The sequence below is a fragment of the Condylura cristata genome, unplaced genomic scaffold (assembly GCF_000260355.1).
Source record: "Condylura cristata isolate star-nosed mole 26May11 unplaced genomic scaffold, ConCri1.0 scaffold00019, whole genome shotgun sequence".
Classification (NCBI taxonomy): Eukaryota; Metazoa; Chordata; class Mammalia; order Eulipotyphla; family Talpidae; genus Condylura; species Condylura cristata.
The window spans coordinates 25579173-25605714 of NW_004567120.1; the positions used below are offsets into that span (position 1 = coordinate 25579173).

The 26542-nt window shown below is 42.9% G+C and overlaps 1 protein-coding gene across 4 annotated transcripts in view; it reads left to right on the forward strand.

The window, feature by feature from the left end:
• Positions 1–26542, forward strand: part of GRIA3 (glutamate receptor, ionotropic, AMPA 3) — a 257603-nt gene that overhangs the window by 100301 nt on the left and 130760 nt on the right. For all 4 annotated transcript variants that reach the window (XM_004685771.2, XM_012727148.1, XM_012727149.1 and 1 more), the window contains one exon: positions 22982–23169. In XM_004685771.2, coding sequence (XP_004685828.1) covers positions 22982–23169 — 188 coding nt within the window. The remainder of the gene's footprint in view (positions 1–22981; positions 23170–26542) is intronic.

Here is a 26542-nt window from a genome sequence, read left to right on the forward strand (position 1 = left end):
CAACTGCTAATACAAAGCGTGGCATGAAGCAGAGCTTGTTAGGGCCTCCCTGGTGGCCTGGTCTCAGCTCTATCACCATGGCCCTAGTGAGATCCCAGCCAGGTTGGAGGTGGCACAGCAGACCTGTCTTGCCCACTGCTTCCCTCAGCAGTGTGTTTCAGTACATCCACCTGTTATGTTCCCCACTGTCTCTGGTAAATCCTCTCACCACCACCACCACCACCACCCCTCCACACACACACACCCCTCTGGCCTGCACCCCAGTGCTACACAAAATTTTTAAAAAGTAGGGCTTCTTAAGTGAATGGCTGTTTGTGATCAGTCTCAAATTGCCATATTATTGTTTATCCCATGAAAATGAAATGCTCAATTTCACCTTAAGTTATAATATGAATTAGATGTCTTTGTATGCCCTAGTTTATTAAGTACAGATTCAATCAAGCCTCTACCAAAACATACCGATTATGGCGAAAACCCTGAAGATGCTGCAGCCTAGATCCTGGCTACTTGCGGTGTGGCTCAGAGGCCAGAGCATCAGCACTACCCGGGAACTTGTCAGAAATGTAGTGTCTCTGGCCCCACCTCTACAGTCAGCATCCACGTGCACGAGATTCCCGTTGCACAGCACGAGATTCCCGTTGTGCAACACGAGATTCCTGTTGCGAAGCACTGCACTATGGAATCAATCCTAGTCCTGACACCTGTCTGCAGCCATGCAGCACACTGCAGTCCGCAAACCCTTCTGGAGATCCTCTGCATTTATTAGGCACTCATGGAGACTAAAGAAGTAGGGAAACACGTGGCTTTACTTGGGCAATATACAGCCTCTGTTCTCAATGGTACTTACTAGCACAATAATGCAGTAACTCAGGTGGCTTGAGTTATTTTGGGAAATGGTCACCAATCATGTTTTGAGAAGTAGGGGAAACTGGTAGTGATAGCTAATGTTTATCAAATACTTCTATTTGGTAAGGCCCTAGATAGCCATTTTAAATATATTATCCCACTTAATACTCACATTAACTCAGGGAGTTAGGCAGAGTATTGTGCTGGAATCAAATGGTCTGAGTTTGAATTCTGCTTTCACCAGTTGCTAGCTGTGTGATCTTGGGCAAGATATTTAAGCGTTCTATGCCTAAATGTCCTCAGCTGTAAAATGAAGATAAAGGTAGAATGTACCTTAGAGGGTAAATGTACTTATGGGGATGAAAGGAGTTAATATATGTGAACACAATGTCTGTAGCAACCGTTCATAAGGTCATGTGTCACTACTTGCATTTTGTCAATGGGGATACTGGAAGCTGAATGACTTTTCCCGAGTCACACAGCTTACAAGTGGTAGAGCGATAATTTGAACACTGTTCTGTGTAACTACAGAGCCCATACTCTTAGTTATATAAATCAAAATGGGCCTGAGGAAGAAGAAGAGAAAAACAGTTCTTAATATAAACATCTTACATTGCTGTGAGCCAAATCCTACCATGATGCTGGGCCTGTCCATAGTCAGGTGAAAGTGCTTGGTGCACTGTCTTCATAAAAGAGGTTTTTTTAAAAAAATATTTTTATTTATGTATGCTTACAGAACTGGGGTATAGGCCAGAGGTGTGGTGAGTGAGAGGCTTCACCAGAGACAGAGTGGGGAGCAGAACAGGCAGACTGACAAAGCACACTGTTGAGGGAAGCAGCAGGCGAGTCAGGAGAGGCCTGCTGTGCCCTGTGGATAACCTCTGGGGCGGGGGATCAAACTCCTGCTGCAATGGCTTTGGAGAGCTTCATAATGTGGTGCTTTAACTCGTTGTGCCACCAGGGAGAGCCCCATAAAAGAGTTTTTAAAACATTTCTCGGCCCTCCCTGGTGGCGCAGCGGGTTAAAGCACAGCACTGAGAAGCCTCTCGCCACCCCTGAGCCTCTGGCCTGTACCCCAGTTCTGTATGAACAAATAAATAAATCTTTAAAAAAATTTCTCACTATTTGAAACAAAGTTCATAAAAACATTGGTTTTTCTAGGAGTGGGTACGACTTTGCCCAACTGTTTGTGTTCTGCTGGGTAACTTCACATCCAGTAACAGAGACATCCTCCCTAGGTGGCTGACAAAAGTAAGGAGTACAGGCTGGACCCAAAGACTAGAATGACAGCATCAGGTACCCATGAGGCCATTCTTTAATAAATGGGGCTCTGGGCAGACCATACTTTTAAAAGACATTAAAAATGTTCAGAATAGTTTGGAACCATGTTTTAGTCATAGTATCTAACGTCACTGGATTAGAGAGTGGATAGTCTTCAAATGACTCTCCAACACTGATATATTCTTTACAGTTCTGAAAGCATTTTTCAAACACACCAGTTTTTCCCTCCTCAGTTTCTACAGAAGTGGAAATGGCACACACATTGTAACTCAACATGCCTGGGGTTGCCTCGTTGCCCCCAGCACCTAGAAAGTGGGTGGCTGGCCAAAACATGACCCTCTCTGGGCCTCAGTTTCCTCATCGAGGGAGTAATACTCCCCCCTCACAGGGTACTTTGGCTTTCTGTAGTGAAAGCCACTGCAGTTATTGATGCCTCTTTTACTTCCTGAAAATCGTTACATGGGTCCGTTACTGCAGCTGCACCGAATCACTTGTGAGTGTCAAGTCGGGGGTAACATGGACTCATGTGTCCTATTAATACTGAAATCTCCCCCTATACGCCTGAAGGTCCCGTTGAGGTGCTTTAATCTCTTGATAAGGTCAGAGAAAAGCTGGGGAAGTAGCTGTTTCGAAGGTCATGGCTTTCCCTTTGGTGATTCTGTCCTCTGTCTGAGCCTAAAAATTCAAGCATCCAATATTACACACTAACAATAAGATCTCTTTCCTATGACCTGGGTACCCAGGGACTGTCTTAAATTCAAGTTTTGGAGCATAAAATTTCCACTGCCAATCTCTTGACCATTTTCTCCTCCCTGAAGGGTTTCCTGTTAACTTTCAAGGACTACTGCATTTTTTGATTATTATTAAATAAATTTTAAGTACATTTACATTTAACTCAGATCTGGCACTTTGAAAGAAAGGCAGACTGACACCCCCCAAGGATGTGTCCTGGCTCCGATCAGTCGCACTGGGAAGCAGTTACTCCGTAGTGAGCACCATCTAGCAGAAGCAGGTCTGTCATTTAGCTGACCATACAAGTCATATCATCGCTCATTTTCAGAGCAGTGTTTTGGTCCAGGTAGAAAGGTTTAATTCTCCCTCGTCACGGACCATCCATACAAATGAAATATTTGTATTCATCTGATCGGGACATCTGTTGAAAATGCTCTGCCATCCATTTCTGAGAGTCACATTCTTTACTATTTAAACATTTTAAGGATACATGTTCTGGAAAGGTACTGTGTGTAAAAGAGCCACTAATTTCCATAAAGTTCTCTTTGTTTCATGCTTTGCATGGTTACAGAATCCAGGCCAGGTCAAATGCCACTGCAATTATGCATGTTCTTGACTTGCAAATGCCACTTCCCCAGCATCTGACTCCCATGACCCTGGGAGCATCCTGGCTTAGATCAGGCATTTCCTCTGGGAAATGAATCCCTCACAAACTAAAAGTTTTAGTGCTAAGCCTGAGAAGAGTCCAATGAAGGCATACCATGTGTCTGCCCTAATTTCAGCTTCCAAAATAACACTCAGTTTTCTTTTTATAGTAAAACTCAATCAATCGGAGTATGATGGGTCAGAATCTTCAAATAGTCAGAATTTGTAACCCAGTGTTTTAAGAAAGAAACAAGTAATTTTTAAAAGAGTAGGTGATATCAGAGATATCGTAAAAGTAACAATCTCCTTGAGCAGCTCCAGGGTCAATATACATGTAGCCAACTGCATTTCTACTTCTGCAATCCCGGGAACGAATGGCTGTGCTGAAAGACAACCCTGAGAGCTCAAGTCCTTGAGCAGCAAGAAAGATATTGTAACATTCACTTGGTTATCTTTCCTAAGGAACGAGCGTGGAGTACATGTGTTAGACACACTTCAGCATTGTTATTGAAATAAATTAATAACACGAGGACTCTGTTAAGTACTCAGGTACCCAGAAATTTCCATATATCTTCCTAGAAGCCACTCCCTACCCTTTCTTCCCCCCACCTCTTTACAATTCTCTGGGCAGGCCACATTTCCCTCTATGCATTAGTGCATGCATCTATAAAATAAAAAGATGAGTTTAGATATCGTCGCTCCCTTCCTATTATGAAGTTCTATGATTATGTCATCTCTATTATCACTTTGTGGCCTCTATAATTTTGCTAATATGCATAATTCTAGAGAGCCTCGCTAGCAGTTTCTCTGAGGCTCCCTTTCTCACTCACTGCCTTTGAACTACAAAGCCTAGGAAAGCCGTCTCAGGACTATTAACCCAAGTTGACGAAGGACAGGTTTTTCTGTTTCCACCTACAGAAGGCTATCAGAGTCCTTTTGATGGCTGTTCTCCAGAGGGCTGATGAGGCCGACCCATGTAAGAACAGAAGTGTGACAAGCCATGGAATTGGTAAACAAAGAATTCAATAAAGAAAAGTTTGGCAAATGCTTCAAGTTGGCCTGAAGCTAGTTTGAAATTAAGTTTGTATTATTAATTGAAAGTCAAGAGAAGAAGAGCCTTGGAATAAGTCAGATAAAACAAAGAGATGATTTTACTTACTGTCAATAATGCCGCAGGCAGATTTAGGATTTGGCAGCAATCTTAACAGAATACCTTATTTTAAGATATTCTCTGCCAATTCTCAGCAGGTTCAAATGTACTTCTGGTCCTCCCTTCCCTAAATGGTTATAATGTAATGACTCAGCAAGAAAACCTTGGAAGTTCTATAATGGTAAATATATTTGAGGACATGCCTCCTATCCCCACCCCCCTCCACACACACAAACACAATGAATTCAGCATCTGGTTACCTCCAACTACAAGGAAAAATTGTTCTAGACATTTACCTGAGCCTAACTATAAATCTGGGGACTTAGGCTTCTTAGGAGTCTTCAAATAACTTACTTTCAACCTGAGTTTTTACCTCACCTGGTTTTAAACCCAAACCCACCCTGACAAACAGTAAAATCTCTGCTGCAACTTGTGAGTGCCAGAGTGTGACTTGTTCTACTTACCAAAGAATGGAATTTCCAGACTTAGGAACTAACAAAGCAAAGCAAAACAAAACAAAAACTAAAAACAAAAAATTAAATAAACAAGAACAAGAAATCAGGAAAAAAATGACGGCATGAATACTAGATTCCTGGTATAAGCCATGTATCCCAATATATTCATTTTCTACACAGATGCTAAAGATACTTCTTTAAAAAAATTTTATTTATTTATGTATACAAGGTCTGAGCTATAGGCCAGAGGTACAGGGGGTGAGAATATTCACCAGAGAGAGTGGGGCTCAGAATGGACAAGAGCCACTGAAATTCACTGCAGAGGGGAGCAGTGGGTGAGACAGGTCTGCTGCACCCTGTGGGTCACCTCCCTGGCTGGGGATCAAACTTGTGCTGCAGTGACTGCCAATAGATTTATAGTGCTGTGGCTTGAACCTGTTGTACCACCAGGGAGGTCCCTAAAGATGCTTCTTATAGCAAAAATAAAGGCCGAGGCTTTGGACTTGTCTTCTGTATTATCCTTGTCCAGTTGCAGTGGTTATTTCTCCAAAATACCAACACTGCCTGGGCACTGGGCCATTAGCATCCATTTTTCTTATTTCTTCCTGATATTCCAGACATCCACTGGTTACTCACCATTCATTATCTGCAACCGACAGCCACCCCCTCTGTGCTAGGGTAGATTTGTGAGAAGGCAGTTCTACCCAGGGATGTATTTTCCTTAATTCTGAGAAATGAGCAAGCAGAATTACAGGTACAAATGCACAAAAATAAGTTTTAGAAACTGGGATGGTTTCTCATTCCCTCTACTACCAAGCCTCTAAATTTAAATTTATTTCCACTTTATGCAGACACATACTCAATTATAAGGGCGATTCCAAAATTAAATAGAAGTGAGTTTAAGTGTAGCCACTATTTGAGACCATTCAATCCTTGGATTCCCTGTCCCTACCATAAATACTCAAGAAGAATAAACGTGAAAGAGCAGGTAGACAGGCCAGCTAGAGATGGGTGGCTGGGGGAAGCCGACTAAATGGCCTATTGAGACGTTCGCTTGCTCTATCATTCTGTTAGGAGTCATTGATGTTAATGTTCTTGATCTATTCTGTATGAATAAGGCAAATTATAATGGACCCACAGATTGATCATTCAACAATCTGAAGCCTGTTTTGAAAGATGAAGCTTAAGTTCTTTTCTTATTCATCCCTTGGGTACGTGGATAATTCAAAGACAAGTGCTTGACATATCTTCTGGGTCTGTCTGGCTAATTGGCCAGTTTGATCTTTAATGTTGTACAGTCTCTACTCTAAGTCTTTATCTGTCCCTTTATGTCACTGGATCACAAACTGAGCAGAGAGCATATATCAAATGTAAGATTGAGCGAGCAGAAAAAGTGACTGAAGTGCCTCTGTCCAGACACACTCTTCTCTAGAGGAAGCGAGTAGACTATGTTTACTAAGAGCCTTACTATGGGCCAGCACTTTGTTAAGTAATTGCAATACATAGACTGAAGCACAGGCTGTATCAGGAGCAGGGCTGCTCTATTCAGAGAATAGGTGGTGTCTGGGTGAGTGGAAGAGGGAGATGAAAATCAATAGATCCAACAACAAAATATTGAGCCAAGAAGTGGCAGCAGGGAATCAGAGGCATTTACCTTCCAGAAAGATACCAGCACATCCCCAGTTAACTGAGGAAAAGATATCAAGAGACTCAAAGACGGGAGCATATCTTTTGAAATAATCATAACAGCAGCATTTCTCTGCACTGTGTTGAGCTTGCTTGGCAGTGCAAAGTAGAGGAGCCTGCAGTTACACCCGCAAACTTGTGTGCATCCAGCTGAGTCCACATATCTGCTGCCTCCCGATTACCCTCTCTCTGGCCGTGGGGCACAGGCTGATCACACACCATTTACTGAAAAGAATCCTCCTCTGTCTTGCTCCGGGAGCTTTGGCAGAAGACTTTGGGGAGGGCGCTTTGGCATTCCAGTGAGGAGCTGACGCCTAAAGCTTGGAGCCAGGGGAGGTTTGTCCAAGTGGCTGACCCAGAAGGACCATGGCTGTGCTTCTTTTCTAATAAGGATAATTAACCTCCCTGCTCGTTTATTCTATTCCAATCCAAACAGCTCGAATTAATGTGGCACAGGGGACTGTTGGGCTCGAGGGACAGGAAACAGTTCACAGGCCTCTTTCATCTTCATGCAGCCACCATCAAGGCAAAGTCAGGACAAAGTCCTCACAGCGTCTCCCCCCCCCCCAAAATAAGTGGCTTGCTGTCTGGGCCCCCTTTCAGAATTTCCATCAATGTAAATGTCCCATTAGCTGTCAAATTTTGCACAGTGTTTGCTGATGAAATTGGGAGTAGGAGTGGGATTAGGAGAGAATGCTAATAGGAAATAGCATTTCTCTTTGTGTTGTCGTATTGTTTTTGTGGTTGGTTGGAGAGCAAGAACTGGTTGGCTTTTGTGTTGGTAGGATTTGATGTGGGCTTCCTACAATGTGTTCTCTGGCAACAACCATGGATGTCACATTTCAGGAACATTTCCAAACCAATGGGATCAAACAGCAGCATTTCTCATAAGACAGAGACACAACCAAGGACCCTCAACCTCTGGTGACTTTATTTTTGTTGTTTTACTTGGGTGTGTGGCCGGTTCTAAGTTTCTCAAATGTTATTGAATCTTCCAGTTGTCTACATGACTGTATAATGTGGGGACGCTGGGCTTCACACCTCCATATGTGCAACATGCTTCACTCACCTTCCCTTTGGTGACTTTAGCACTCTCTTCGCCACCTCAGAGCAGGTGTGAGTGCTTCCCCAGCTACAGCCTCCACACATGGGCTGAGCCCAGTGCCCTTTGCCCCTCCCTGCAGGGTCAGCCCTACCTAAAGGCTTAATACCTATGGGAAGCCACGGTGTTCTAGAGTCGCCCTGCCAAGAACTCATTTGTGACAGACCCTCATGAGTTGCACGATTGATGAAAAAGACAACATGCCAGGGAAGCAGATGAGATGAGACAGCCCACTTGGGCTCTGTACAAAAGTCCCTTCCAGCCCAGTAATGCTGGGATTTACCGTGAGTCTGTTGTGGTTGGAGGCTTGGAATATCCCCAGAAGGTGAGGACCCTGACTTACCACTCAGCATGTCATAGATTCAGCAGCATAAATTTCTCAGCATGCTGCCAAGAGGCTTGTGCTGGGCTTAGGTTAAGCAAGTGAGTCACTCTCCAGCCTTTGCCAGCTCACTCGCTGGCCCCTCCCTAGCTCTTCATTGCCTGCTTTCCACCTGTAACCTCCACCAATGCCTGAGCTTTCTGTCCTTCGTGTCACCCATCTGTGTTAACGAGCCAAAGTGTGCTTCTTGGTGAATATGCGCTAATAAGAAGACTAGTATTTCTTAAATTCTGGTGCGCTTGTGAATCACCTGTTCAAATGTAGCTTTGTCAAAACAGACTTGTTAAAATGTAGATTCTAATGCAATTAGGTCTAGGAATCTGCATTTCTAACAAGAAGCCTTGATGATGCCACTGTTACTGACCCATGGCCAAAGGTTCAGTAGCAAAGGTGTCTGGTAGAGCATCTTAAGAGTTCTCTTTCATAATTGATATGCTGATCCAGGGGCCACAATTTAAGTAGCTAGAATATATGCCTTTTTTCTGAAATAGTTAATCTCAATCGCTGCTTGCAGCTAGGGATTGTGATTGCTCTTCTTAGCAGTTAACAATAGCATCCTCTTATACTGAGGCTAAAATAACACTTCAGAGCACACTTTTGCAGAGGGAGTGGCAAATGTGGACCCTGGCATAAGCTATTTTCCTTGGGGGCTGATGAACTTGAATAAGCCTTCCTGGGCACCTACCCCACTGCCTGAAGCCAGTCGTACAGGCCAGACTCATACTGGGTCCAGCCACTCCATTCCTCGCATTCACTTCTACAGTGCTCTGGTAGCTGCCACTTCACACCACTCACGCTGTGATCTGCATCAGTGGTCAAGTCAACGGAAGCAGCTACATCATCCAAGGCACAATCCATTTATTTCATGCTGGAAAAAAAACAAGTGAGACCAGATAAGCTAGGCAGTTGCCATGCCTTTAAGGTTATAGGAAATAGGCCTTTTCCACCATTTAACTCCTCAGTGGAAAGCAAACCTCGTGAAGAGGCCCCAGGTGTTGCTAGTTCACCAGTGACATGCTGGACAGAAGAGCCCATTTCTCCTCTGAGGTACAGCATGTCTAACCCCTGAGGTGGGTAAAACATACATTTGCTAGAGATATACACTGCCTTGTTTATCTCCTGAAGTAATTCCTGAATTCTTTCCTCTTTAACACTGATATTGAATGTGTTCTTTGCTCAAAATAAACCCTAAAAAACATTTGTATTTGATTTAGTGGATGTTCTGTTACATTGAAATTTACAGAGTTAAACACTGCAGATGAGAAGGTTCTTCTAAGAAGATTCCAGAACATTGTGATTATTTTGGCTTGATCCAAAATATAAACATGTTTTGTGGCCTAAGGGTGTTGTCAAGCAGTGTTTTAAAACATGATGGCAAATTTAAGATGGCTTTAAAAGTAGGCCTATTTGGGACCCAGAATTGTTCCACACCTACACTCCCCTGTTTGTTCGCTAGCCCGCTGCTAGCTCTGGTGGGATTTCCAAGCTAAGGAAATATTCATTAACTGTTTCCTTCCTGCCCACTTCCCCTGCCCTCCTCCACTGCTCACTCCCTCCCCCTGTGAGCTTTAAGAACCACTTTCATCTGCACAAGGCCCTGCAACTCCGCCTCTCCTTAGCAATGATGTCTACAACCTAGCATGCTGACTAGTGGGGGGCTGGGGGTGGAATTCCAGACCAGAGGCCCTCACACAGCCATTTTTTTAAGGTCTGTCACTGAGCACTTTGCTTGAATAAACACAGACGCTTTCTGGGCGTAGTTGGCCAGACCTTCTGCTAACCCAATCAGTATGATGACTAGCTATGTTGTTCCTAATTAGATCCATTTTATTCAAGTAAATACCTAGTTAGTGCAGTCTTGCAGCATCTTAGCGACTCAGGGCTCCCACTCTATAAGCCACCCAGATTCTAGTTTGCATTGATACCCCTACATCCAGTCATAGTCATATAGCTGTTTGTCTTTGCACAGTTCACACCTTTGGATAGATGCCCAAGCTAAATGAACCCAAGGCCATGACTTTGATGGCTGCTAGGGCCAATTACTTTCCTTCTAGCCTGCAGATCTAGACCTTCCTCTCTCATTCAGTCAGTCACACCTCTTGGTAATCTGTGCAATTGGTGGCAAATAAGGCTGGACCTGATGGTAGGGTTGACTTTGTTTACATCTCTTTGCTTTATGCCTATAGCTCCAGTCAACGTGTCATTCTCCAAGGAAAACACTAATTAAAACAATGAGGTTAAGTGAGCAGGAATTTTTAGAAAGATCTTTTCTGTCTTTCTTTCAGATTATCTTTCCTTTTCTCTAAGCCCTTGCCTCCATTTGTCTGTTACCAGAATAGATTGCTCTCAATCCACCCACCAAACTCTGTCTGACACTACCTATTTATACAATCTTTAAGGGACCCATAAAAATAAAATACTGAATAGAAAAGAAACCACTATGGTTTCATCCAGTTCCATAAGCCCCTCAAGACGTTCCTAGAAGGTAAAGCAAAATGAAATATTTACCCTGAAAGCATAACACAAGTGCCATTTTACATTAAAACCAAATGTTAAAACAAGGGTTGCGGTCATAATCAGGCTTGGGTCTACCACTAGAGAAACCATTTTCTCTCTCTGGACCTGAGTTTTTCATCTGCTCAAAGAAGATATGTGCACCTAAGTTCTGGCTCTTGTATTTGAGAATTCTAAGGACTATGGCCACTGCTGACAACCTAACTTCTCTCCAGCTCGAGCAAGATTCAGCTGTTCTTCCCGCAGGCCACTGTGTTCACTGATAAAATCTAGTCCCTTAGCTTCTCCCTTACTACTAACTCCACTCTCAGGTCCCTGTTGGAAAAAAAACTCAAAGAATACAACTAATCAGAGTGAACTAGGTTTGGTGGTGTTCTTCTTTCTTTCTTTAGTATGGAAGGAGGAGCAACATGAACATTTTTATTTACGTTGTGACTATTAAGTGAAAGGGAATTTTTTTCCCCTCAAGCAAGACAGAGTTATTCCATGTCCTCAGGACTGTACCTCTTTTTTTTTTTTTAAGATTTATTTATTTTTGCATACAGAACTGGGGTACAGGCCAGAGTTGCAGGGGCGGTGATAGGGTTCACCAGAGACAGAGTGGGGAGCAGAACAGGCAGATTGACGAAGTACACTGCTGAGGGGAGCCGCGGGCGGGTCAGGAGAGGTCTGCCACGCCATGTGGTCACCTCCGGGGCAGGCGGGAATCAAACTCATGCGGAAGTGGCTTTAGCTTCTCAGTGCAGTGCTTTAACCCACTGCGCCACCAGGGAGGGCCAGGACTGTACCTTTAATGCTTTGTCTTCTCTATGCAAAAGCTTGCCTTGAACAGTACTTTTAACAGCCTTCCAAGAGCATCAGGATGGAGAAGTCTCAACACTCCAGAAGGCAGAATAAGCCACAGTCCTTTACAGTCAGACCCAGATTCCTTTCAAGTCACCCTCACTTTCCACCCCCTATCCTTTTCTAACGGTGGCTATCTGCAGTGGCAAGCCCGCAGCTGGGGAAGGCAGGGGGCTTTGGCGCTGCCCAGCCCCCTGCGAGTCCTTGCGCTTTCTCTCTCTGGGCTCTGTGGCCTCTGGCGTTCTCCCGCATTCTCACCTCCGCTGTGGTCACACGGCTCCTGCTCTCCTCCGTCTCTTAGACCCCTGGCCTCCAGGTTCAAGTGTGTACTTACGCACGCTGCCAGCACTCACTGTGCCCCAGAATCTACAATCAGGCCCCCTCTGCATTAATATAATCAAGGCCTCGGGTGAAAGCCGCAGAGGCTGGAGGCTTGAAAAGCCTGATTCATTCACTTTCCCCACACCATCCTCCATTCCTCACCCACAAAACTCAGAAAGAAAAAAAACTCAGAAAGTTTAGAGGTTTGGTGTAGGGTGAATGAATAAAAAGCCAGCCTTTTTCTGCCCTCTCACATTGGCACCTGTGGCCCTGCACGCGTACCTGCCACTACAAACACTGCCCAGAGAGCACAGGGCACACACGTGCCGAGGAGCAAGACCATCTAACGGTGGAACCCTTTGAGGCAGGACTTCAGGACAGAGGGGAGGAGGCAGCCAGACTGAGCCAGAATGCTGGTCTATCCCTCATTCAGCGGTTTGCAGTAAAGACCTGTAGAAACCAACCAAAGTCTCCAAACTTCTCTTTGCATCTGTGAGAGCTGGCAATGAACCTACCTGGCCTGGGATAGTTGCAAAGCATTTGCTTGCCCTTGCTTCTTCAAAATCGAGAATACTGAAACTATCTCCAGACAGATCACTTTTCTAATGAGAAGGCTTTTGCTAATGAAATTCAAGCACATATTCGCTGAGCATAAGCCTCACCTAGGTCAGCTGGTCTGACCACCCTGTAGGCACAGGCCACAAGGCAAATCACTATGGACAAAGAAAGCCCAGGCTGTGGATGCTGGTGCAAAATGCCCCTTCTGGCAGCCTAGTCAAAGTCCATTCCTTGCTGGTGGACGCAAGGCAGGGTTACTTGGGACCACTAGGGAATAAATTGGATCTAAGAAGATACAACATGGCCGATGGGTAGTGTGTCTTCCTCCAGCCTGTAAGAGGAGCTCCCTTTGAGTCACGTACATGCCCCCCCCCACCACCACCACCATGCAGCCAGTCAAGTCCTTTTCCCCTACAGGTGCTTCTAAAGAGCCTGCTAACACCTAGACTATGTGATCAGCTTCCTAGCTTCACCTGGACACGTGATTGGTGCTAGAAATTTCAAGGGAGTAAAAGCCAAGTGAGGAAATGTTACATAAGGACCCCTGTTAATGGGTGTGATCCATCATCACACGACAACTATTAAGCACACAGCAGTCCACAGAGCAACCTGAGATGACCTGGATCCTCAGTGAGCTTGCCCTGCAAGCTGTCCACCCCAGGACGAGAATTCAGCTGCCACACTGAAACACAAAGGCGTGGGCACAAGCATTGCTTTATCCCCTTTAGGCCAAACCCCAGTTGTTCGTGTGTTTTTTATGTTTTCTGTCAGAGCTTGCACGGTGAGGCTCACAAGGCCTGCCTCATCTGCTCTTTCCAGATGTCACGCACATCTACCACAGATGGTCTTCTCACTTTCCTTTCAGCTGACAGTGCAAAGCAAGTTTACTTTCTCTCAACAAAAGTCACCTATGTATTTGGGCATACTTTCTGAGGCTTCCAGAGGAGAATGAGCTATGTAAAGTTCATAAGAAAGAACAGAATGGAAGAGAAAAATGGGGGGGGGGGGAAGCTGCCCAGCCAGCTTCACGGTCAACTGGAAGCTTGAAGAGAAGTTGGTATTAGAGTGGCTGGGCTATCTGGGTACCAGGATTTCCTCAAGTTGCCAACAAAGAATACCTCAAGTTGCCTGCTTGCTTTTAATTTCTCCATTGCAATTTGCCCTTTAAGGCTTTCATTCTAATTTAAAACGTAGATCCTTCAGGGAGGAATTCACAGTTGATGCTTCATAGTCATGGAATTCTAGTATAAGCGAAGAGCTTGATTTGCAGTGAGAGAAGATTTGTGCTGGGTAACAAGAAAAGGACACAGCACTGGGGGCTGTGGGCACCTTCTGTATTCCGAATCCACAAATTAGCTCAGGCCCCATCCTAATAATGCAGCTACAAGTAAGAGAAGATTTGCACAGGGTCAGCTCTTAATTAAAGGGAACTTAAACAAACACAATTATGAGGAATAAAGACCTCAGGGAAATCTTAATTTGCCAAGGGTAAATTGGGCTGGGTGTGGGTGAATATTTGTTTTAATCCTGTTCCAGAAAGTCCACAGACTGACATCCATATGCAAACACAGAGGGTTCTTGATGTTCCCATCTCAAGCTCCTCACACAGATTTTTTTGCATTAGTGTCTCAGCTTTAGACACGTATTCCACTGCTTTTGGTAGTAACCAAATGTATTTAAATCAAGTTAAAACCAAACAACCAAATGTGGATTCAAATGGACTCTGGGGATCGTTCCATGACTTCTTTTTAAAGAAAAATACACTACGTATATGAATAATCATCCTGTGAAATACAGGATTTGAGTTCAGATTTCTGAATATCAGGTTTCTTGGATATGGCAAACTACCACAGTAACTAAAGTGGGCTCATCATCTCTCCCTTCCGCCTCTCTTTTTCTGCTCTTCACTCCTGTCTCATAAATCATCTGCCCCTTCCTTCCATCTGTAACTTTCCACTTTCACTTACTTTGCCACAACATACAGGAGAAAATTGTGCAAAATTCCGTGGAGAACAAAGTAGGAGCAATAATGACAGGGGCTTGCATATGCTTCGGGTTTAAGAGCTGGGTAAGCGCTGGAAGGAGAGCAGAACACCAGTGTTCGCTGTCCTTTCTCCACGTCACCTAACGTTAGGATGAACAACAAGACTAATTTGATGAAATGCTAAACTTCTAGTCATCAAAATGTATCACAAACATTAAATGTCAATCTCAAGTAAAATATGTATGACATATATTAGAATACCTAATATTATTAATATATAAAGGCTCTTTTGAATCAACATTTAAAACATTAACATCACCAGAAAAAGGTGAACAAATGAAATAAGCAATGGACTCTCAAAAGAAGGGATGAACAGGGACACAAAAATGAAAATGTAGTCACCAACTTTACTAATAATCTAAATTACCTAAGTTTCATTACTAAAAGAAATGCTTACAAAAAAGAGAAATTTTTTTTTATTTAATTCTCCTATCAGATAGGTAACTGCAAGAGAGTAGAGAGAGAAATGCTCTCATGTGCTTCTAATGGGGACATAAATTGGTGCCACCCTTTGGAAGGACAATTTGGCAATAGTCTCAAAAGCCTTGAAAATGGCCAGAAATAGGGCTCTCCCTGGTGGCGCAGCGGGTTAAAGCACAGCACTGAGAATCTAAAGCTGCTTCCGCATGAGTTCGATTCCTGCCTGCCCGGGAGCTGACCACATGGCGCGGCAGACCTCTCCTGACCAGCCCGCTGCTCCCCTCAGCAGGGTACTTCGTGGATCTGCCTGTTCTCTGCTCCCCGCTCTTTTCCTGGTGAATTCTCTCACCCTCCGCATCTGGCCTGTACCCCAGTTCTGTACGAATAAATAAATAAATCTTTTAAAAAAAAGTTTGGAAAAAAAAATGGCCAGAAACAGTGGCCCAATATCTCCAGCTCTACACACTTACCCTATGGAGAGAGAGATGTTATAGAGTGTTGTCATCTAAGCATGGTTCAGAACCAGGAGATTGGAAACCAATGAAATAATCATGTTGGGAAACGGTTATATAAATGACAGTAGGTCTAAAGGATGGGATATTAAGTAGCCATTAAAATCATGTCTGAAAACCTCTCATAACAGAAAATACTCAAGATATATATAATGCTAAATTTGCTACAGACAGGACACGAACAGGACAGCACATTTTACTAAGATTAAAAAGTGTACAGCCATGGGTGGTTTGGTGATGGGAAGCCCACAGGGATTACAACTGAAATGGAAAAAATGCACAAAATAATGGAAAAAGAAACTATTATATTATTTTTTTAAAGTGTGCAGTATATTTATGTTAAATAGAATAGAAAGCAACGGAGCAAATGTTAGTTTTTTATACTTTTTGTGTCTTTTCAGATGTCCAAAATGAGGGAGAGCATATTAATACTATATTTAGGAAGGAGCAAACAGAAGCTACCTCAGGAGACATGTGTTCAATGCTTTGAGTGCATGAGGGTTGGCTCCCCATGAGCTCAATGGGGCCAGCGGGTTCATTTACCACAGGAAGAAGCAATTTGCAACCCTGGCCTGAGCTTCTCCCCCTCTGGATCTTTGTTTCCATTTATATACTAGACAGTAGATAGCCCTTCTTGAATTATACTTTTTTCAACCACAACCTTTCTGCCATGAAGGACACCTATGAAAAGAGACCTCCTTTGTATGACGTGGTAATTAAAATAGGTCAGTGGTTCTCAACTCTAATGTCTAAGAGAATCACCCCTGGAGTTTAAAATCAAACAAAGCATAAGGGACTATGGTGATGGTGTACAGGTGAATTGGTGGTGGAAATTCTATGGGGACTACACCTGAGAAAAGAAAGCAAACATTGTAAAAAAAAAAAAAAGAAAGAAAGAAAGAAAGAAATGATAAAAAATAAGTAAATAAATAAAAATACACTATAAGTTATTTTTATAATTAAGATAAAACAAAGTCCAAGAATGACTTCCAGTGATTCTAATTTAATTGATCCAGCATCGTGCTTGTGGACATTCAGTTTTTAAAGCTTTCAAGGCAGTTATAATGTGCAGTTATAATGAAGCAGAGTGAGTAGAGATGCAGAAAATGAAATCAACGTTTTCTTTCCGCTGCATTCAGTTACGCAGCACAAGTAAGGTGGACACTGACCCTCTGGGAGCCTGTTCTATCCCCACATGCCACTGGCTCCCAAGAGTCCCAGGAGCCATCAGCGTTTCATTGGCTAAACAGCATAGCCAGAAGCTCATCACACACATCACTGACTTCCATGTTCATCATCTGAATAATTCCACAAGATGGGTGGATCCTGACCCATCGGGATCCACCAAAAAGGGATTCACGGTCCCCTTTTCCTATCCCTCCAAACCTACCTGTGTTGAGGTTTCTATTAAGATGCAGTCGTGCTGGCTGGAGAGGTTACACACTCACCCTTCCTATGTGTCACCTGGAGAGTGAGGGGCAGAAATCTGCGAGAATGGTACACAGACAGGGAAGTTTGTATGTGCAGAAGGAAGAACGAAAAAGCTAGAGGTGGTGGTGATAGATCCAGGCAGGGTGTGCGCAGGCAGGCAACATCAGGATTTTGTGAGGCATCAAAAAGAGAAGATCAAAGAGCACCTAGAGACAAGCCCTGTCTACCTCACACCAGGATGCCTCTGGGCATCCTGAAATGAGAGCTGTTGGGCTGAACAGCACACAGTGGGGGAGGGGGGGAGAGCACGAAATTGGAACTGAAGAGATTTGCATCCGTGGCCAAGGTTAGGGTGAGGCAAGTGAGGATGCATTTGCACAACTTTGTAAAAGTGCCTTGAGGGGGAGACAAGGAACAATTGGAAGATGTTGGTCAAAGGAAACAAATTTAAAGTTCTGCAAGGTGACTGATTTCCACAGATCTAAAGCTCAGTGTGGTGATTACAGTTAACAGCACTGTAGATCGTAAAAGTCCTCAGCACACAAAACAATACAATGTAATGGTAACTACATGAGGTCACGACCTGTGTGAGCTAGACTAAAAAATGGTAGAAGTGGTGGTGATAGATCCAGGCAGGTTGTGCAGACAGGAAACATTACTTCTCCTCTAACCACCACCCTGCCCCAAACCAGAGCTGTTCTACTATTATCTGTTTCGTATAAGTGGGCTTCCATGAACATTCATTTGAACTAAGGTCTCCAGAGCTTTAAAGGTGTAGTATACTGCTCGGAGTGATTTGTAAGACTCCCTCAAGCCTATAATTGCTGTGATTCTAAGAAAAGTGCAGAACACGAGAATTGTCATGGGCAAAAATTTTTATTTCTGTCCATGCGTAATTTTGTATGCAAAAATCATTTTCACAACTATGAATTTGAGATCTCTTTGTGTCTGCTTTCATCCCTGTCATGAGGTCAACCTAATAGTCACTGGTTGAATACTCAGGGACCAATTTTGAACTGGAGCCCTGCATGTGGAATTTTGTTTGAGGTCTCAATATCAATACTTGGAGAAAAAGAAGGAAGGAAGCAGCTTTGGTCAGATGAGATGGCGCAGGCATAACAAGGCCTCAGTCTACCCTTCAGGAAGCTCTGAAGTTGAAAGGCCTGTTAGGGTTATCACAGTCAGGGCAAGGGGTTGTACCTTCACGCCCAATAACAACCAGTTACTGGATGCAGGTTGCCTTGGGAGGAGAACTTAACCTGAACTTCAGCCAATAACTTTTGCAGATGCTAAAGAAATCCATCCTTCAACACCAAAGGGAAATCTGAGAGGCACTGCGCAGCAGCCATGTACCAACCTTTACCAATATGGCGTCCATGTTTGGCAAAAGCAGCCCAGTAAGAGTGAGCTGTGTAGAGCTGTGGACCAGTTCTTCCTCCTTAACCCCCTTGCCACACACCAATTGCCATGCTCCTATGTTACCTTGTTTGAATGAGGATGACAATCTAGCCTTTTGCCGTTGCCCATGTGCTAACTCCCTTTCTATAAAATGAGGAAGAAAAAGAAGGACAGCAACAGTGGTCTGGAATCAGGATGAGAGAATTTGCAGCTCAAATAAAAGTAGCTTTCAGTATTGCAAAGTTGGGCATGTTGAAGCTCCCACAGAGTGGAGGACAATTCTGAAGCTGCTAAAACAGCAGGCTTATTTTTACAAAGCCAAGGCTTTGTTACGTACCTCACCTCCCACAAGCACCAGCGCCTGCTTGTGCTCTGCCTCCACAGTCAAACTCTTCTTTTTCCTCGCTCAAACTCATATTTACTCTCTATGGTGAGCTGCACCAAGGAACAGTCAAACTCTAATAAATCAGGTATGGAAACAGAGAAAAGATTTTTTTTTTCCTTTTGGAATGCCCAAGGAAAAGGAACGAAATGAAGGGAACCCCCCCCCCGGGGCTCTCGAGTGCACAGCCATGTGCTCAAGCAGACACAGAGAAACGCTGCGTAGGAAGAGATACTGCAACGTTAAGTCATGCCTGTGAGTTGCTCAGAAATGTGATCAAGGCTTACAGCCCAGGAGGTCCCAGACCCAACCTCATTTAAAAATCAGTGTGCTTTTCCATTTAATTTTTGAATAGGTAATACATTCACATGGCTCAAAGAACAAAAGTATAAAAGATCTAGAAAATCAGAGGACTCTCATTTGTGGCAGCAGGCAGCTTCGAGAACAGCTCTCATCTGTCATCCATGTCTTCCAGGAGTTTATGCTGAGAGGCCAGCAGGAGTTGCATTTTTAAATCTTTATTGTTTTTGGACTTACAGAAAATAATGCGTGCTCCTTGTAAAAGAGTCAAACATTGCATAAATAAATGCCAGTGCAAGTCCTTGGGAATCCTACACCTCAGTGATGACTAGTACTGTTACAGGGCAGGGAGAGAGGCGTACCAAGACCTTTCATTTTTTCTGCACATTACACACATGTATTCTTTGCAAAACAGAATTATATTAATAATGCTATTTTACAGCTTTTAAAATGTGATAATATAGAATTTTTTTCCTTTTTGTAGATAGAGATTGAACTGTTTTTTCAATAGTATTCCATGTGTATCATTTATCAGGTTTTGTTTTGAATTTTTCAATATCTGTCATACAAGTCTTCAAATTGGTTTCTTCATTGCTTGTAATTGATTTACCTTGAAGCTAATTAGACTCATCTCTGGAGAAATGAATGAGAAGTCAGCAAGAGAAGACTCATAGGAGAAAGCTGTTCACAATTGCTTACCAGCAGTAGGGGGCACAAAACAGACAGGTGCCATTGCCTTGGGTAGGCAACAATGGGAGTATTGAGTAATAGGTCCACGTTCCAGGTTAGAGTGAACCTAAAAACAGGAGCGAGGTGAGCGCTGGGGTGGGGTGAGGGACTAGAAAGGGAGATAAAAGCAGGGTGAAACACAGCAAATGCTGATCATGAATGGTGAGTTGTTATAGAGCAAAAGTTTTACAGAGGCAACTGATCAGTTGAGTTGACTCCAAGCATTATCAGTTAACAAAATAGCATGGACATCTTAAAATATTAACAACCCTAGGCTGCTAAAAGTTAAGCATCATCCAATTGCTAACCTCATCGGTCTGATCACAACAGATTTGTCAGAGTCAATAAAATGTTGAATGGATTTCCATAGGAAAGAAATTGAACGGTGAGGGAAACTAGCATTGTGTTCTAAAAGTTATTGCTGAAAGGTTGGGGCATCTTTAGCATAAAGAAAAGGGTAAGGTGTGTTACGCTGCCTTGACCCATGTGAAGGATCATCACATGGAAAAATGATTAAACTTGTCCCTTTGGTCACTAAACCTTGGATTAAAATGAAAGAGTTAAGATTATGAGAGTCTAGATTTTGATTCAATACATACAAAAATTGCATTTTGCTAAAACTTCTTTTAAAAAGTTCAGTGTATATGTATCAAAGATTCACTGTGTAATTTCATTATCATTATTCAGCCAATACTTTCCTCATAAATAGTACAGAGGTAAAATTCAACCTTGCCGAATTTTCATAAATTCTTAATTATTGGCATTCAAAATAATGAGGCATTATTATTGTACACTGCTTAAGAAAGATTTTCAAATCCTTTAATCTCTTTCTTCCTGTGTTTATTTCTTAATCCCAAGACTTGGCCCACCACATGCCCTCAACTCCCACTGAAGCAGAGAGAACACATCAAAAACCCACACAAGAATGTAAATTTGAGAAATAAATATGCATGGTTGGTTTAAAAAGAGTAAGAATTAACATTTAAAGCAATGGTAATTTACTCTGATCTGTAATTTTGAGCTCCTGTGCTGAAATTGCTCATTTGGAAATTACCAAGTGCTTGGGTCTCATTTGTGATCTTCTTCCTGCATACACCCAGCACACAAAGGAGACATAATGACCGGCTGAGTCACTGCTGCCATCCCCCTGAAGCGTGTTCTCCAAATGCCAGTACCATTTTCTATGGTGCAGTGAAGAAGATTCCCAGCCACAGCCCGCCGAGAAGACAGGGTGTGCCTGAGACAGCAGAGGGCCTCAAATGGGCCTCAAATGGGCTTCAGCACATCTCCACCATTCTCTAGACCAGTGGCCAAATTCTTTTGCCATAGATCATTTTGGCTTCGCAACTGATCCCCATCACCCACTCCCATTACTCATTACCTAAATATAAATGGAATCCAATTTAAATTTCTGGGAGAAAGGAAGCTATTTTTGACCATAAATAAAATGATGTCTCTTGTTGGCGAAATTCTACTCAGATTCTGGATCCACACCAAAAGCAAAAATACTAGACATGATACAATGTTTTGAGACAGGAACAATCTGAAAGATCAGTACATAAAAACTTTGTGCTATTCTGTGGCTCACATGCTAAAAAACATATGTTCCTCCTCCCAACTGCTCAAAACCTGACACCAAAAAGGTTATCCAAAATTCAGACATCAAATTTTTCTCTTTTCCATTAAGCAATGGATCTAGGATGGTAGTAGTTAATGATGGTCTGAATAAATAAACTAAAGAGAACCAAAAATCCCTGTAAATTTAATTGAGAGAGCAAATGAACTTAGAAAAATTTAATGTGATTAACTTTTTCCCAATTCTGTGATTAAAGGACCAATATGATATTATTAGCAGGTAGACTGAGGGGAAACTCAACACTCCCAAACCTGCACGCTTTTTTTTTTAAAAGATTTAATTATTTATGCATACAGAACTGGGGGGCAGGCCAGAGGTGCAGGCGCAGTGAGAGGATTCACCAGAGACAGACAGAGTGGGAGCAGAACAGGCAGATTAACAAAATACACTGACTGCTGAGGGGAGCAGCAGGCGAGACAGGAGAGGTCTGCTGAGCCATGTGGGTCACCTACTGGGCCGGAGACCGAACGCGCTGTGAAGCAGCTGTGGAGAGATTGCAGAAACTGCACACTTTAAATGGACTGTGCCATCTGCCACATAAAGACATATTCTCAGCCTGCAAGACCTTTAATAGAAAACTGTAGTAGAATCGGTGTGCCTAGAAAGAGGAGAGGATAATGGTCTCTAATAAAATGCCCAAAGTTACTCATCCTCTCATGGGTAAATGCCCCTGGTTGGCCAAAGCCATTCTAGTGAGGCCCAGCCACTTGCTTGCCACAAGTCTGGTAGGGAACCACAGGAAAGGGGCAGAGGGGCCAGGTAATCTGGAAGGAAAAGAGCAAAATCAAAGCACAAATCAATTCAAGACGGCCATTGTCAGCATCCCCCTGTGCCTCTCCCCCATGTATTTCTTCCATGTCCCCCAAATTCTTGGTGCAAGTTCAAGACCAAGAAGCAAGCGGGACCTGTTCACATGTTTCTGCTCCACACGCCTTCTCCAAATCTCCTCTAAGTCTTCTCTAGCTTTCTCTTCTGCTCAGCTCTGCCCTCCTTTAGGTGAGGCAGGGAACATGGGACCTTCCCTTTTTATGGGCATAATCCACTGTAACAATTCCTCTTCTATGTTATCTTTGTATAGACTGTCTTTGTCAGGTTTTCTTGGAGTTTTTCACTTAGGAGACAGAATTGACCTTGCTGGATAGTTATAATACTGCTGATAGTAAAGATCAGCAGTATTATAATGAAGTTCTGCCTTTACTAAAATTGTGTCAGTTCTGAATAATGTTTACATGGAAGGTGAAAGAAAGAAGCTTCAACTGCAATAGGAAAGATTGTGGCCAGAAATGAGAAGCTCTTGACATCCATTCCACAGATATTTCATATGGAAGTCAATAGAAACAATCAGGTGCTGTAATTCAGCTGTGATCGCTTAGGGACATGTTAGATAAACACCTGACTTGATGACCCCAAGTCATAGAATATTCTTTCCTTTAAAATAAGACAGAGATGCTGACTGTTTGGTAGTTCAAAGCTGACCCTGTGAGTAAGACTGCTCTCAACAAAGACTGGGACTCAAGGGGACCCAAGAGACTGAATAAAAACTCTGTAGAAACTTTAATACCTACAAAAAGGTTTTTAAAAGAAAAAAGTCATTGCTGTTTTTCCCTCTTGCAGGATTTTCCATCCTCCAAGCGATTATGGAAGCAGCAGTGCAAAACAACTGGCAAGTGACAGCAAGGTCTGTGGGAAACATAAAGGATGTGCAAGAATTCAGGCGCATCATTGAAGAAATGGACAGGAGGCAGGAAAAGCGATACCTGATTGACTGCGAAGTTGAGAGAATTAACACAATTTTGGAACAGGTATGTTGGAGATTTTTCCCACCACCAGCTGACATGTTAAATCATCAACTGGAGGCAGTTCCCATATCTGCTATAAATTAATTAGCCAACAGACTGAACACCCCACAGTTTTTGATAGTCTTGCTAGTCCTTTTTTTCCTCCCCAATCAGTGCAAAGAAAAAAAGAAAGAAAAGAAAATCTAAGCTGTTGAAAATTGCATACCATGATGAATCTGGAAGTTTCTGCATGTTCATGCTACCTATCAGATAAACACACCCTTCTACACCTGTTTTCTAGATAGCTGAGTGTTTCAAAGTAATCCCTTCTGTGCCTCCCTGGTAACTCAAGGGTGATGCTATATACAACATGAATTCTGTCCCCAGCCAGCGAGCTGATCTACAGGACACAGCAGACCTCTCCTGACCCGCCTGCTGCTCTCCTCTGCATTGTATTTCAGTGGATCTGCCTGCTCTGCTCCCCACTCTGTCTCTGGTGAATTCACTCACACAGCCCCACTGCACCTCTGGCCTGCACCCCAGTTCTTGTATGAATAAATCAAATAAATCTTTTTTTTTTTAAGCAATCCCTTCCTTTCCCATACCTTCCCACCAGCAGGGAGCAGACAGGAATTAGGCAGGGCAGAAGTGTAGGGGTTTTGATTCAGGAGCTTTGTTGCTGAGTGTCACTAAGAATTTGTAGGTATTTTGCAGAATATTCCTCTGGGGGAGGGAGGAGAGAGAGTGTATACATAAGACTATTTTTTAAGTAAGGTGGCATATGAGAAAATGTTCATGTTTTTTTTAACATGTAAACAAAGTGAAAAAGAATTAGACTGAGGAAAAACACAATTCCGTGGGCCAAAATGTATTTATTATTGATAAATTTAAATTTAAGAATAAAAAAAATTAGAAAAAATGCTTCACCCTAAGATAGATGACTATTCAGCTTGGAGTAGAATTGAAACGTGGTGTAAGTTTATTGTTTTCCTTAGACATCTCAACTCGCCAGTTAATACCACAGGCTTCTGCTGCCATAAACAAAAGTGTAAAGGGAAACATTTCCATTCTAACCTGATCCCAGTGTACCTGGGGGCCGAAACAGCTTCAGAGATTGAAATTATAGTGAGCAGCCACGGCCGGAGAGAACTATTTTATAGAAAATTAAATATTAACAATTTATTAGATATGCCCCCAAATTAAATATTAACACTGTCAGAGAATACCAAAAAGTAGGTAAGAAAGAGTAGGGGTGGGGGGAAACGGAGGGAAAGGAAGAGAGGTAGGGAAGGGGCTTGGGGGGCGGGGGGAGGGAGAGAAAGGGCAGATGAAATTGCTGGCTCTGCTTCAGAGATAAAAAGCTTCCCCGCCCTGCCCTCTAAGAACAACATCCCCTCTAGTGATTCACACCTCACAGAAAATCTAGAGCACTAGCCTGACTAAATGAAATTTCCCAAGCAACATTCTCTTGAGCTACCACCTCTCCCTTCCCCCCCCCAAAAAAAATTGCCTTTGATTTTCTTCGATGTTGAAAGTGAAGAATCAGGTCAGTGATGTTGGTATATGTATTACATGCCCTCTAGAATTTTATACCAAAATAGCCTTTTAGTGGGTGACCTACTTAATCGCCTAAAGCAGAGGAACATCCTCCTTGTCATACTTTGTTTTCCTTCCTTTGTATTAGTGACTTTGGTTTCCTGAATATCTTACATTGTGTTAAGTCCTTTGAGTGTCAGCGGTGTCTGCTGGGCTTTGTAGGAGCGTTGGACTAGAGTCTTGGACTTTTCAGCATGACAAAGCAGGAAAAGTGGGCAGAGTTCTTAATTCCACATAGTTGTGGGATCTTAGGCAGGTAAAATAGCTATGTCTCAGTTTTCTCATCTACATAAGGGTGGGAATAAAATTTACTCAACCTCATACGTTTGCTGCAATTGCTTTGAAAGGCATAATATACTCTAAAAATAAGCCCTACTACCAAATACTTTCAGAAAAACTAACATTCAAAGACCTTGCACTCTCTTTCTTTTGCTCACTTTCTATCTTCCTGTCTTCTAAATACATACACACAATACCCCTCAAAATAATTCTATGCAATTTTTCAGGGATTGTTCACAGAAAGTTTTAGCAGCATCTTGGTAAGGTTGAAGAGCTCACTTCACTTATTCTTTTTCCCTCTTTCAAAGAGTTGCCATAAAATGATCAACTCATGATTATTTTATCTACTTTTTAAGGATTTTGCACTAGGTCATACGTACTATGAGTAGGGACCATGTTATCATGTTCACTGTTGTATCTCCAGTATCTACCAGAGTGCCTGCTATACATCATGGCAGGAGGGAGGGCAACAAGGAGGGAGGCTGAACATTTGTATTTCAGAATCTTCACTACTATTTTGTTATGCTTCCATCAGGAGGCAAAAAAGTGCCTGCAGTTGTTCTGATTCTTTTTTTTTTTAAGATTTATTTATTTGTGCATACAGAACTGAGGTACAGGCCAGAGGCTTAGGGGCGGCGAGAGGCTTCACCGGAGACAGAGTGGGGAGAAGAACAGGCAGATCGACGAAGTACACCGCTGAGGGGAGCAGCGGGCGGGTCAGGAGAGGTCTGCCACGCCATGTGGATCTCCTTGGGGGCAGGCGGGGTTCAAACTCATGCTGAAGTGGCTTAAGCTTCTTAGTGCTGTGCTTTAACCCGCTGTGCCACCAGGGAGGGCCTGTTCTGATTCTTTTTTTTTAAGATTTATTTATTTATTCATATAGAACTGGGGTACAGGCCAGAGATGCGGAGGGTGAGAAGATTCACCAGAGACAGAGCGGGGAGCAGAACAGGCAGATCGACGAAATACACTGCTGAGGGGAGCAGCGGGCGGGTCAGGAGAGGTCTGCTTCACCATGTGGACTCCTCCGGGGCAAGCGGGAATCGAACTCATGCGGAAGTGGCTTAAGCTTCTCAGTGCAGTGCTTTAACCCGCTGCGCCACCAGGGAGGGCCCTGTTCTGATTCTTAAGACAAATATTTTCTTTAAAGTTTAAGATAGAATTTCTCCAAATTTATTCTTTTATATGAACATATATTTCTCACTAAATGAAATATTTAAGCAACACTCTCAATATATCTAGAGAGAACATTTTTAAATTCATTGATTATTAAGATACCAAGGATATGGCCTTTCTCAGTTTTTCTAACCATTCTTTTGACAAATCTGTCCTATTTCACTATACAGATACTGGATCGAGTGGTAGTATTTAATCAGTATCAAATTCTCCCAAAAGATGCCCCCTTCCTCTGAAGGCAATTTCAAATTTGAGCTTATTTTCATGAAAGGAAACTTCTATAGTTTCCCACAAAATGACATTTCATACCACTATTTGAAGTTAAACCATTACCACACTATTCCTT